Below are 14,982 nucleotides of genomic sequence, written 5' to 3'. Positions count from 1 at the left end.
ATCATAGGTCCCATTCTGAGATTCACTTTATTTCCTAATTCACCTTGATAGGAACCTGAACATCAAACCACTTTCTCCAACCATCCAAGTCTCTCTGGTTAAGATGGGGAATATTGGTCAAATATTTTGAGTTTCTTGGTGGATGACACTTTTTCAAGTCTATCTAGTGGTTCTGTAATTGTCTGTTTGATTGGCATGAGGTGATAATGATATTGTTCACTTCACCCATAAATCATCAGGTTGTGTGTTCACTTTCTAAGTCTCCTGAGATTGCTTTTCCATTCTGCAACAAGTCCTCAATGTCTTTTTGAGGGCAAAGATGCCAGATCAAGGCCATTTCCTACCAGGTTTGAGCCACAACCCTCGGGCTAATTTCTACATTATTTCTGATTGTGTGCTGGCCATGGTGTGTATTGCCAGAGAGAAGTTATTTAGACAGAAATTAATGGCCCTCTGTTCAAGACCCTGTCTTGCTATCATTCTAAGGGTAAGTGATGCTGACATTATCAGTGTACAGCAGCCAGAATTACTGGTGAACAAGACAAGCCATCTCTGAGCTCCCTAAAGTCCAGCCAAGTTCATGCCAAACACAGCCAGAGATAATTAGAAAGAGAACCTCTGGTGCCAGCCAAGATCAACTCATGGCCAACGCTTCAAAGGCATAGTCAAGATCAACTGAGTCCTTCTTCGAATCACAGTGTGTGTTGCCCACCTCAAACCACTCAAATAATATTCACCCAGTGCTACTTTCCCAGTGTTCATGCAAAAGGTGAAGCAAATCATTTACGAGCTGTTTAAATGCAATAAATCTAATTAAACCAATCCATGGTCTACACCATGGGAGGCGTCCAGCTGCATCTGACAACCTTGTATCACGTCCAAGACAACGTTATCACCTGACTGAACTAGGTTACATTTTTAAGTGTACAAATAATGAAGCCCTGCAGGATTTCTGGAGATCACACACTGGAAACAAGAATCTAAAAATTTGCCTGCATTGAAGATCTGGAGGCTTCTGCTATGGACAACTGACATTGATCAAGCCATCTAATTGTGAAACCCTGGTGCCCTTAATGCAACCAGAGAGGAACATCATCAGTGTCTTCTCCCCTTGGACTGATGGAATGAACTAGTCCTGTGCCCTTCACCAAAAGCCTGCTACCAGTGCATGTTGGAATTGTCCCAGGAACATTGTAGGGCTGCCCACCCCCTTACCAGTGCTCTCTGCTCCTACTGAGCTGAAGTTTGGGACTCTGTAGATTCTTGACTTGTGGCCTAAGATCATAGCTGCCTGCTGCATAAACAGGGATACTCTTGGAGTCTGTGCTTTACTGCGGCCATGAACCGAGCCTACTGACCCGTGATGGGGTCTTCTTCAGTTGCTGCTGCACTTAATCTACTGTGTTCTGGTGGGTCCCTCCTCATTGCGGGATTCATTGTGGCTGTTGTCCGGAGGTGTCTGTCCTGTCCACCTGCAAGTCTTTTGGAACGCTCCCAGACCTGGAGATTGGAATCGATTTATAGCCGGACCCAAGACCGACACTAACTTCAGCCACTCCACCCACGAACCCTGGACCCCCACCAATGTGACGAATTATGTGTCCTGAGCGCTTCTGAGTACCAAATGGGTGGTCACTTGGAAAATCAGAGAAAGGGGTGAGAGTGTATTTGTCACTAGTATTGCCCCCCTCCAGCTACAGTGGTTGTGGAGATCGTTTTCCTGAATACTTCTCCTACCTATCTGTTATCAGTGGCATTCTAATCTAGATTCCTCCCTGGGCACCCTTAAAGTTCCTTTTTCAGTTTACTTGCTATCGTTGTCCTGAATTGCTTTATTAAATTAGTGTAAACTATAGGTAATCTCACTTTGAGAATACCGACTGTATACCGACCCACCTAAAATATATATATATCTTGGGTGCAGTCGCCCCCCTATAGTTAAGGGGAAACCTGCTTATATAAACTTTTCCAAGATGATATTTTCCCAAAAAAGGTTTGTCCCGGGCACCTCCAAACTGGACATTTTGGGGGAAATTCATTAAAATGTGGAAAGGTAATTAAGAAAACAAAGAAAAAAACACCGATTTTGGCCTAGTCCGTATTCATCTTCCCTATAAAGAAAATGTGCTTCAATTGAACACCACAGGCGCAAATACCGCTGGACGGATTTGCTCCCACTAAGAGACAACTTTGGCACAAGAGACAATTTGGGCACAAAGCGTTGCAGTGGTGCTTTTTGGTGGTTTCGGGTAAACCAATCTTGCAATTTGTTTCATATTTGACAGAGAAGGAGCTGCCTCCTGCTCCTGAAAAACGTTTATATATCTCCCATGGTGCTTTGCGGCATAGAGGCTGAAAGGCATTGCAGAAATGAAAAGCTGCTAGTTTACATTTTTTTTGCTCGATCGATGTTAGCTATTCCCAGGGTAATACCAAAGGAAGATGGAAATGAAAAGTGTTCAAAATTACATTTGGAGGAGGAAAGGAGGTGCATTCATATCAGACTACAGGTGGGGCGGGAGAAGAGGACTAGTTGTGCACTTGAGGAGTTTGGGGTGGGCTGGGGAGCCCTGTTTGGAGAACATGTTTGGTTTTTCGGGGTAATCCAGCGGAAATCTTGCGAGATTCCTGCAGTAACGTCACAAGGCATGCTCAGAAAAGAAACTGTGTCGCATGAACCGAAGAGTGTAAGGGGGTAATGGGAGAGGGTCAGAGAGGTAAAACACAAGGAAGGGGAATGGGACGATCAAGAAAAGGTGCGTGTCATGGAGGACAGGAAAGACTTTAATTTTCGAGCCTTTTTCCGTTATCGTGGGAATCAGCAAATTTAATGTTACCATGCGAATGGGCATTCTCTGTATTACTGTGGGAATGATTATGGGTAATGATGTCCACGTGAATAAAGGACAGAAGCAAAGGAGTTATTATTAAAGCGAGAACTTATAAAAGAGGGGAAAAAGGGGAAAATCAAATTCTATGGACCATTGGGACTTGGCAATATACTTTTAAACCTGCCAGAGGTGGGATCAGAACTACTAGGCAGGGGATGTGGGTCTTTTTGAATAGTTTGTATCACATATACAGTGGCCAAAGGCCTTAGCTGGCTACATCCCTCTGTGTTTTTAAATATTTGGGGCAAAATGAACACTGTGAATGGCTGAAGGCCATGGCTAGCGGACTAGTGGCGAAGGCCGAAGGACAGTGGACCCTGAGACCACTGGCCATGGACGTAGGCTATAGCTAGTGGGATCTGTTGGGATACTGGGGGAGGGCTATAGCCCTCGGTATGTAGGCCGGGGCATATGGCCATGGCCTAACGCTATGGTCAGTGGCCTTCCCTCTTTTAAAATAATTGGTGCAACATGGACAGTGGCCTCAGTCAAAAGACATGCCTAGTGGGCCTGAAGAAACTATAGTATAACAAAACCCTTGAAATTCAGTGAAAAAAACATCTAGTCAAGAGAGAGTTAAGATGATCAGATGTTTCGCAACAATACCCTTAAAATTCACAGTGGCTGTGGGAAGTGTTGAGCATTTTAACTCAGCGTCCCCCCGTTGCAAAGCCCATGAGCACATACATGATATCACAGAAGGGATTCAAAATGACATAAAACATAACATCATGGGGGACATCTACAGAGGGGGATGGCCGGCGAGTTAAGAATCTCATTAATTCTGACACCCTCTGAATAAATAAGATCACCTTAACTCTCCTCTCTCTTAACTAAAGCTTTTTTTCCCACTGAAACAGATCACACATATATGCACATATGTATATGTATATGTGTGTGTGTGTGTGTGTGCGTGTGTGTGTTTTTCTAAATTCTGTTAAAGGTACTTACACCCTAGCCCTTGGTCTCCTGAAGCATGCCTTACTGCTCTGCCTGCATTACCTTATCAGAGTTTGTTTAGATCAAGTGCCAATTACTGTGTTCACCAACCACACTGGCCTCTCAGGACCCTCCCACAAGGCTGGCTCTGAAAATCCCTTCTTACAGTGGGCATGTCCCTTACCATATTGCGCTCTGGTGCAATGCTTATAGACCACCACTGCCTGTAAAGTGTTCGGTTGGGTTAGTGGAGTTTGCTTGTCCCGCATTGACATGTCACTAGTCTACCCTTTAAGTATTTTTGGGGATGGTCAGACTCTACTGTTCCCAGTGACATTTCGCTTTTCCTGTATAGAATTTTGGGGAGACATGTGGAAAATAACTCTTGCCATACTGTGCTGCAGCGCCATTTCTCTGATCAACTGGCATAATATTGTGCAAGCATTAGTAGGGTTGTCCATTGGCATGTGTCGTTATTGTTGCAGTGTCATTTCCCTGGACTATTTGTTAAATATTGTATGTGGGTGAGGGACATTACTTGCCATGTGGCAGTGCTCTAGTTCCACAGGTTACATCTGTTATAGAGTTTTAAAAGGAGTGCTGTGCCCCCTGATGTACTCCAGGAATTACCCAATTAATTGGTGGAAATGGAAGCATCATTCATTTCACATATCGCCACTGATTCTCCCCATTTGTGGTCAGCTGTTGGCCATTGCCATATTCTTCCACAGTCAAAGAACGAAACGGAGTAAAAAATATGTAAACAAACAGGGGTTTGAATTTTGTAGGCATTGTTTTTAAAATAAACATGAAGGGCAGCCATATTGGGGATTATCCGCGTCAAATCCCTGGGAGTATCAGCGGCTTCACTATCACCATGGAAACGTGTCAGTCAAGGTTAGTCATTTCATTGTTACCATTAAGATGTTTTTACTGTTGTGAACCTGCCTCGCGGTCCCTGTACACGGTGGTACACTGCATGTGCTAGTTTAACTTCTTTGCTAATGCTTAGGTTGTATTCCCTACAATGGCTTTAGTGTGGGGCACCACTGCCTGGGATTCCTTTTCCTACAATGCACTGGCTACTCTTGGGTCCACTTGACCTCAGAAGGGACAGTTGGTGGCTGGCCTAGACCCCCCCCCCGCTTATATTGGGTTGGGAAGAGAGCTGGGAATCTAGTAAATAGGTGCTCTTACCACACTGGGGTGCTTCTCGATGGCTAGCGACGCTCCGCGGCCCATGCTCTGCTGATGACGATGGCGAGCCTTCACAGCACGGATAATAAGAAATAGGAGACAGAGCATCAGCATTGCTAGGGCTCCCAGGCCTGCAAGCAGGATGGCGAGATCCGGCAGGCTGGGCGCTCTCTGGGGCTCTGCTGGATCCGGAGGCACTGTAGGGCCATAAGAAAGAGAGAGAGAGAAGAATCAAGGGAAACCCCAAATACAGGCTCATCATTCTTCTATTAGAGGTGTCTGTAGTATCCAGCATTCCATCATAATTCTGTCAAAGTTCACACCACTCTATGAATCTCCATGATGTAATATGAGTCCTAGTGATAGAGCTCCAGGCCAATCGCCTTACTGCTAGTTCATACCTACTCTGCTCCCTGTGGTGGACCCCCTCTCGCACCCCATTTTTTTAACGGCCATGTTCTCTGTTCTTATCCCACTGCTGAAAACATCTGTCCATGAGATTTGCAATAGTTATCTTCCCTAAGGGCCTGATCACGAGTTGGCCGGTATCCCGGCCGTGATACCACCCAACTTTATTAGCGTTAGCGCCCACCCGTCCGGTGGTATTACTGCCGGATCACGGGTTGGGCACGAACAGTAAGTCCCCATTCCCCATTGGGTCCATGGGGAATTTCTTGTGCAATTAGCGTACAATAATACCGCTGCTGGTAATTGTGCGGGAAAAGGGAATTTTTCCGGCATGTTTATGCCCAGTTCTAAACTAGGGATAAACGCGCAAGACTTGAGATTGGGCTGTAACTTAAATGCGGCCGTAATACTGTTACCGCTGCAGTTAAGGGCTACTGCTCAACTCGTGATCAGACCCCGAGGGCCTAATCACAAGTTGGACGATACCTTGGCTGGGATACCACCCAACTTTATTAGCCTTAGCGCCCACCCATCTGCCGGGATTACCGATGGATCACAGGTTGGGCGCTAACTGTAAGTCCCCATTAGATCCATTGGGGAATTTCAGCGCAATTACCATGTGGTAATACCGCTGGTGGTAATTGTGCCAAAAATTTTCATTTTTTCAGTGTGTTTACTCCCAGCTCTGAGCTGGGGCGGACCCTTCAATGCGGCAGGAACACTTTTACCACTGCATTTAAGGGCTACCGCCCAACTCGTGATCAGGCCCTAAGAGCCCCATCAAAGGTTGTGCAGTGTCTAAGTTGTAATACCGCCCAACTATATTAGCTTTAGCGCCCACGATCCAGGTTGGGTACTAACTGTAAGTCCCCATTCCAATTAGGAATTGTCAGCACAATTACTGCACAGTAATACTGCCGGCTGTAATTGCGCCAAAAATTTGCATTTTTCGGCATACAGTAATGCAGCCAGATTCGTGATGGGGCCAGCCCTTAAATGCGGCGGTAATACGATTACTGCCGCATTTAAGGGCTACCGCTCAACTCGTGATGAGGCCCTAAATCTTCACGCATGGTCCGGAGAATCATCTGATTGAGATCACATTAGAGACTTTACTCATTAATTCTCGTAATCCATTCATCCCCTTTCCGGCCTCTTCAGGGAGATTTGGAGGCATTCTGTCCATTTTGAGAGGCACTTGGCTGTAATGTCTTTGAATTAGAATCTGGAGTTACCGTCCAATTATTGGTTCTACCCAATAGTGCAGACTCTACTGAGTTCGGCAACACTTTGGGGGTCATTTCCCAATCCCCTGGATCAGTAAAAAGTCACAGGAAAAGTGGCGAAAAGGAGTAGCATCCCTTTTCTCGCTGCTTTTACCCATCCAGGGGGTTTCAATGCATTTGCATGGATCTGCCAGGCGGAATAGCGTTCACAACAGAGGAGCACATTGCTTCGTTCTAGCCGCGGATGTAGCTTTGCTCGGCCTTAGTAAGATTAAATACTTCACCTAGAATCACATGGCATTGCAATTATGAATGCTAGTCCGAGCTTAGGGGCCTCTGTCTACAAACCTATGGTATTAACCATGCGCAACCACCTCGGAGTGTCTAGTGATTTATATAGGGCCAAATGCAGGAAGTCAGCCTGTAAGTATCATTTAAGGAGCGAATGCAAACGGACATTAAGGGATACATATGCTCAATAGTACCACTTGCCCCCCACCCCGGCCCCCTCCTCCTCGTCGGATTCCTTACTGCATGAAGGCTCCTGCCTTCCTGACAGACGCTGTGAAGTGAACAACTATTTCATTGTTTGTATCACCTCCTCTACCTGTGCTTTTAAAAAAATGTTTCTAAGAAGACAGCCATAAATCTGGGGCTTGGCCGTTGCTGGCGGCCTCAGCAACTCATTGGTAAAAGAGGGGGGATCACACTGTTGCGGACTCATCTCTGGTGGGGTTCCTCCACCCAGATTTCCAGACCTTTGATGGTCGTACTGTTGCAGATGCTGCGGGGGCATGGGCGGGCAATGGGAGGGGACAGAGTGACTGAACAGGATGACGCGCCTGGTGCTGTTGTGGGCTGTGAATCCAGTGGGCCTCATTACGAGGTGGGCGGTAAGGGTTAACGGGTAAGGAGACCGGTGCCAGTAAACCCTTGCCGCCCTATTCCGAGGTCCCTTAGCAGGAGCCGCTAAGGGACCAGGGAGCTAATAACGGGCCCGCTACTAGCAGGCCCGTTATTAGCTCCATCCCCATTCCCATTAAGTCCTATGGGGGCTCGAATGGGAATGGGGAATGGTTCTCGGAATGGGGACTTACCGGGTCCTCCAAGGTTGGAATGACCCGGTAAGTCCTTGTTTCGAGAACCCGGACCCGGATTGCGGTAAGGGGGTAGCCATGATGCTAATAGCACCATGGCTACCTCCTACCTCGTAATGAGGCTCCTTGAGTGGTTGCGGCAGTGGGAGGGGGTATTCCCCCAACACAGCACTGCCGCAGCAGGGAGAAGAGTGCCAGCAGGAAGGTATGTGTATTTTGCTCTTCAAGCGTATCTGATCTCGAACAAAATGTGGGCTTTGTCACTGGAGGCAGCCAGACATATGACATATGCCACCCTTAAATGATTACCCTGAGGAATTCAAGAGAACCTAAAGGGCAATTCATTATTGGTGGTCCTGGCTTAGATAGGTGGACAGGGGAGTGCATGTGATGTCATGGTTGTAACAATGGAACACAATAAATTGTGTAGAAAGAGAAAGCATCTGTCTTTTCTTCCTCGTTGTATAAATCTTCATTATCGTGGAGAAGCGGGCATAAGGAGGCATAAGCGACGCAATCATATGCACACGAGGCATCCCCCTCACTCAGTTGGCCCAACTATCAGTGACAGAAGCATTAAGGCCTCCATGCCGGACCCTGTTTAAGTCCCAGTGCAGCTGCCCTACCCTTTCCACACCAGTAAGCACGGTGGTAGTCCCCTCCTGCACCGCTAGCAGACATCCAGGTGGGGGTGGGGTTTGCACACTGGATGACGCACTTGTTCTGGCAAAGGGAATTTTGCCAGACCGCATTGAGGAAGATAAAGGGGCAGTTTTTGCAGGCAAATATATCAATAAAGAGCACTTAAAAATGGTCTTGGAACATTTCCAACATAATCTGGAATTAACAAGTGCCCTTCCATCACTGGAAAATTATTTGTTCCAAGAGTTTAAGGATCAGGTTTATGCCTTGCTTCTCTCCTTTAGGATACTGTAAAACTTTGTATTAGAAATGGAAGTATACAGAAAAACCTCTTGTTCCTCGATATTCGCTTAAATTATATCCCATGGACTGGTTCAGTTTCGAACACCCTGAGAATTTTACCCTGGATAGTGTGATGAAGCAGCAATGATTCCCCCAAGAAACCTGCTCTGGGACCTTTCTCATGTGCCATGGGAAAGGCAGATGCTTTCTGATCCCAACCCTGGGGGTGGTGTTCTGTGAGAGGATCACATGAGGGGGAAAGCAGGTCAAGAGGAATGGGAAACCCCCTTATTCAACTTTCCCTGAAAGCCTACCACCCTTCTAGTGGCTTATTGTAAGACAAAATAAGTAAGACAAACTAAGTTTGCCATTAGGAACTTGAAGTCCAATAATTCCCTAAGTACTGGGACGAAGAAGAGGGCTAAAGAGGAACAATGATGCAGGAGTGGTCAGATTGTTAATTCAAATTACCCACACCTGAGGGACACTGGGAGGCTTAAAAGCCCCCCTCAGGTGCAGGCCATGAGAGAGCAGAACGAGCAGGAAGATCAGTGTGAGTCATGGATGCAGTTGACGCAGAACCCGGAGGAGGGAGAAGTTGCCGGGACCACTGTTAGGCAGAAAACAGTAGCCGGTCCTGGTAGGGTCTGTGCCTCCAGAAGCTTGAAGTGAAGAGGTCGCGCAGCAGGAAGTGTGCAGGAGGGAAAGCTTACCCTCTAGGGACCTGTTTTGAGGGGCTGGACGGCAGAAGAAAAGCGATGGAAGCTTTCCTTCCCAAGAGGCTGTCTGTGGTGGCTGGCATTCACCAGAGAGCCTCCGTAGCATGGAAAACTCTTTTTCCAATTGGCGAGGGCAGCGGAGGAGCATGAGAAGTGGTCTGCCGGGTCATGAGGAGCCACAGAATCAGAACACCTGTGAGCAGTGAGGGATTCGAACTTGCACGCCTTACCCAGTGAGTTCACAGCTGGTTGTGAAGCTGAGGCGCTCTGAACCCGCTCGCGTGTTCAAGGCAGGCGTTTGTCTAGTGACACACACTCACGTATGAGTGGAAGTGATTTTGCAAGTGACTTTGAATACCGAACTATCGGAAAGCAGAAAAAGTAATATTTGTTAACACCAAATGACTGTAAATTTAAGCATCTGAGTTTGTTGAAAGCCCAGCAATCCAATGGGGCAAGATTATTAAACGATACTACATACGACCATTGCTCAACCCAAGAAAAACTAAAACTCTGGCAATACAAATCCAACAGATATTGTCAAAGGCAGAAGGGGACTAATGAAAGGTCCAAAGGTTGTGAAGCTTGTTGCCCGTGCTTTAAGAAGCATATCACAACTGCTTGTTTAAACTTACATTGCCAAAGCCAATGAGTAAATAGAATAAGATCCTACCCCTGTCAGTATTTGGTTACTTATGCAGTAGGGAAACAAGAGTGGCAAGAAGGCTGCCCTTCTGGAAAAGGTTATTCAGAAGGAGAGGAGAATAATTTGCAGAAAATTATTAAAGAGCACTAATCTGTATCTTGTTTTCCCTGAAGAGTTGCTAAACGTTTTAATGTTGCACGAAAATGAACATTGTGAAGTTGTTGTCACGTTGATCCGGTAAGGAAGGCATGGTATCAACAGTAAGACAGACACAAGTGACCACAGTTCAAGGGTGTTTATTGAACTTTCACAAGGGTGAGATAAACACCTATCTAAACCTAAATCTACAGATGGGAGCAAGCTATGACCATCAAATAATAATAATGCAGTCCTAGTGGAGTCTTCCTAAATTAAAAGAGGGCCTATAGTAAAAGACCTATTGGCAATACTAACCACTAATTTACAAAATAAGGTGGGGTGATGTTCGTGAAAAAGAAAGAGGTGTTCACAAAATGATAAGTCAGGATGTTCGGGCTGTGGGCCTCCCTTCCCCGCGTTTTCAGCATGCGACAAGGTGATTCACTCGAGCAAAGCACACACTCTGGCTTCTACGGCACGAGGATACAGTTCAACTTTCACAGTTCAAGACCTTCTGTGTCCAAGCCTCTTGATCTCTTGCAAGGCTGACTCAGAGGGCCTGGTATACAAATACAACACGGAAAATGTTCTTTTCCAGCACTCAATTTGGGTGTTCACCCTGGATCCCCCTCAGCAGGGCTCAGATCCTTTGCACAACAAAAGGTTCAATGTTGGATCCCCCTCAGCAGGGCTTAGATCCCTTTCAAACTATGCTCAGATCATTCTTCCTCAGGTGACACACGTTTCACCCTGGACCCCCCTCAGCCATGCTCAGATCCCTTTCTTTTGGTCAATTAGTCTCCCTCAGCCGTGCTCGGACCAACTGCGATGTACTTTAAACTATCGAAGACTTTTGAATGTGCACAGGATTTAGCATTGACCACTTTGATCTCAGTATTCCTTTTTTTCACACTCAGCATAAGTTCAGTACCCAACAGAGATCTTTGAATGAGCGTCCATGTGGCGCCGGACCAATCTGTGTATGGTATCTTGTGTTGCCTCCCGAAGTTCAATCACAAAGTTCAATTATTTCTTTGGTTCCAATTATACTTGCGTCACTCATCACCAACGCCTCACACACTCTTCTCTTTATACAAAGTTGCAGCTTGCAATCTTGGTTCAAAACACAAGCTGGCTTGGTATCAGTCTCTCCGACTCACCGGCTGTGCTGTGTTTTCTGATGCCGCTTTGTAGTAGGAGCCAAGGACACTACCACAGCGTCAATGGCTCCTCCCCACCTTGGTTATCGACGCAGGAGAGCCCTGGGTACCCCGACACACTGTACAGGTTTGATCAGTCTTCGTTCCTGGTCTTCTGTTTCTTTCTTTCCAAGGCTCATGAAAATAACGGTCTTTAGAGGTCAAGGATACTTCCTTCATTGCGACTCTCTCTTGTCTCGTCGTCTTTCTCCTTGTATTAAACTGCCATCTTGGAACTGATGTTTCCTTGTGTGGTTTGCCTTGCTCAGAGTGTGATCCGCCTTTTATCCATGTGGGGAAGTGTGATGGAAGTCAAGTGTGTGTAATAATCCGTAATTGCCTGACCTTGCCTGTCCATGGTGTTGGGTTTTGTCAGGTATACAGCTCTGGTGTAAGTCAATTGTCGCTCACAGTGAACTGTCTGTGAGTAAGTGTTTGTTTCGAAAAGGGGGGGGCTTGAATTACTAGGAATCCTACCTGGGAGGATGGGGAAAAGGTGTTATTGGGAAGAGGATACAGCGTCTCATCCTCCTGATTTCCCACTTCCACGCCCCGAGGTCCCCTCCTTCAGGTGATCCTCTCGCACAGGTGACCCCCCAGGAACTGGATCCAAAAGCGATGGCTGCGTCCTGGCCACCTGGATGACATATCCCCAGGGACTGGCGGGTGAGACACCTTCAGGTTTCTCACAATCCTTACCACAGAAGCACTTGCTGTTTGTACATCGCTGTTTGGGCAGGGAAGTATACCGAGTGGCAAGCCTTTGAAGTAGTAGGCCTGGCATGAGAGTAAACCAGGTAGAAGCTGATGGAGTGCTATACGGTGGTGCTGACAAAGAAAACTGGTGTTATTTATGTTGCTGAAGAAAGAACAGTATAACATTATAATTCAACCAGATTATATGGAGAGACTATTGTCATATTTCAGATTCAATTGTTATATTTGTGTTACCTTTAAACTGCCATGCGTTATCTTACTGAATTACTGTATGTATACGTGCGAGGTACAGATATCCTTTGTTAGAGTGCTTCTTTTAGTTTATTTTAGGCAGGGATAGTGAGGCGTTTAGCCAACCTTTTCATTTAATAAAATTGCATATTTTCAAACACCTTCAAAAAGTTGTTCCGCCTCACATTTCTGACCCCTCACAAAAGCTAACTGGGGATTTGATGGGGTAGCCAATTTTACTCCGGATGAAGCAACGCTGGCTGATCTGGTTGACAAAAAGATGGACAGGGTCTTGAAAAGGATTTACTCGGCCATCAGACTCATTATCCTAGCCTGGGTATATTCAGGATATGAAGCCCAGTTCTTGTTGCAGTTTTTAAGTGGATATTTACTGCATACCAGGATGGGGCAGATGTCACAACTCTGTTGGAAGTTATAGAGTGTCGGATCCAGTACCTGTCAGACATAAATTATGATGTTAAGAGTGGTTCAGCTTCCACAGGCAGTGCATCAATTGCAGCCAAAAGATGTCTGTGGCTCAGGACTAGAAGGCGGAGGCAGCATTGACTAAGCTGTAGATTCTGGACATTGTCTGTTTGGGTCTCCTTTGGACTTGCTCCTTTAAAAATCATGTAATGATCATAAGCATGCCTTTACCAGTAGATATCGAGAAAGTTCTTTCACACCCAGGTCATTGGCTCAGGGTACATCAGTTCCCAGCACTTTTGCTAAGCAGAGGTTCCTGTAGAGGTAGAGGCAGACCATCAACAACTAGAGGATAACCTCCCAACCCAGCTTCAGCTACCCCAGGAACTCCCAAGTCATGACTATCCCATGGGAGGCTGTCTCCTCCTGTTTTTTTCATGCTTGGTGGGACATTGCAAATTAATGAACATTGGACGCGGTGCACAGTGGATACTCCATGGAGTTCACCACACTTCCAGACACTCCACACTTGAAAAAGACTCCCGTCCAAAGAAATCCACAACATAAAAGTGCCATTATTAAAGCGAATACAGGAACTGCTTGGCAAAAAGAAGACTGTGGTTGAGATTTCTTTGAGAGAACGTCATTCTTTCTTCTGTGCTCTACTTGGTGAGGGGGTAGTTTGGGATTTCAAGTCACTCAATACATGGATTGTGTATCATCTCTTTCACACAAGTCCCCCCCCTCCCCATTGGGTAATAAGTGCAATTGAACCAGGGCATTGGCTGGCTTCTATAGAGCTGGAAATTGCCAAAGTCCATCTTCTAAATCAGTCAGTTCATCAAACGGTTCTCCAGTTCACAGTGGGATAATCGGCATACCAGTTTCAGGTTTTCCCATTTGGTTTGACATTTGCTCCTCCTGTTACCCAATGTTTCTGCCCCCGATCGTGGGTTCTTGCATGCCAAGAGGTTTTCAGTTTATACCTATTTAGAATATTGGCTGATGCAAGCCCCATCCTGCCCAATGTGCCAGGTTCATTGCGAAAGAGTGTGTCTAGGGCTTCAAGCATGCAGATTCTTGATCAACAGGAAAAAGCCCAACCTGGTCGCAATGCAATCACTGCTATTCATTGGGATTCACTCCAACACCCTGAAGGGTTGAGACTTTTTACCAATGGCGTGGATCATAACCCTGCAGCATGACCTGGTTCTCACAGTTAGGTAGATCCCTTTGAGAGCCAAGTTACCCCTGCAAAAGCATATGACAGCTTGCATAGAGAAAGGACTATGGGCTCGGGTGCATCTGTAACCCCTACATTCTGGCATGGTGGTCTCCAGCTTCAGGGGTTTGTGAGATTTCCATTCCGCTGTCAGCCTCTGTTTGGCTACTTCTCAGTTGGTGGGCAAAGCCTGGAAGTGCAGGGTTTGAACCAGTTGGAAAACACAGCATTCATGATATTGGAGAGCATTGCCAGTGTCCTGAGAGCCTTACAGCACTTCCAAACCTAGGTCAACAACAACAGCATACTGTTGCGAACAGTCAATCCAGTCACCAAGCCTATGTACTTTAGTAGGGGGAAATTGGTGGCACCATCTGGGACTGGTAGCTGTGTATGTTGCCAGGGCTCCGGCCTGCTAGGAGGGTCAGGGACTCTAATAGGGAGCTCTGTGTTTAAAGATTTTAAAGTATGCAAATTGTCTACTGACAAGCAGTGTGTCTCTGGAAGAGGTTGTGGAGGCTTTTGCATCGACATATCACCTTGCGTTGAGTGCATGAGGCTGAAGTAGCTATCACATAGCTCCTCCCCTTCCTCAGAAAAGACGCCCTCAGGGTGGTCAACATCTGGGTGTGTGCACTGTAGAGTGACTTGTGGATGGTACGGCTGCAGTCAGCAGTCTCATGGTTGGACAGTTAGGCGACGGTTCCACCGTGTTATAATCTTGTAGTCCAGCAGAAGATGATTTAGCTGGAAGGAATGGCTGATGAGTAATCTTTCCAGTTTTCAGTTGAAGATGATAAACCCTGGAAAAACACCACGGGGGAAAAAAGTACCTCCTCGGGTTAAACTGAACTAGCGCCCTTCAAGCCCCCGGCCAATGGTGCATTAGTGTGATCAATGATGGGAGGAAGCTCGGGAGGGCAAACAGGTAGCTGGAGAGGGAGTATGGCATACAATAGAAGGGCCCTACTCCACCCGCATACTCAGTATGCCTGTATGCCT

At 46.4% G+C, this 14,982-nt stretch overlaps 1 protein-coding gene across 3 annotated transcripts in view; it reads right to left on the bottom strand.

Moving 5' to 3' along the window:
- LOC138514206 (cadherin-related family member 5-like) overlaps positions 1 to 14,982 on the bottom strand; it is a 410,910-nt gene that overhangs the window by 69,905 nt on the left and 326,023 nt on the right. For all 3 annotated transcript variants that reach the window (XM_069629545.1, XM_069629544.1, XM_069629546.1), the window contains one exon: positions 5,028 to 5,224. In XM_069629545.1, the coding sequence (XP_069485646.1) occupies positions 5,028 to 5,224 (197 nt within the window). The remainder of the gene's footprint in view (positions 1 to 5,027; positions 5,225 to 14,982) is intronic.

The sequence above is a fragment of the Ambystoma mexicanum genome, chromosome 12 (assembly GCF_040938575.1).
Source record: "Ambystoma mexicanum isolate Mex_15411 chromosome 12, UKY_AmexF1_1, whole genome shotgun sequence".
Taxonomy (NCBI): Eukaryota; Metazoa; Chordata; class Amphibia; order Caudata; family Ambystomatidae; genus Ambystoma; species Ambystoma mexicanum.
The sequence above is the reverse complement of the archived record's forward strand: the minus strand, read 5'-3'. Positions and strand labels throughout refer to the sequence as shown.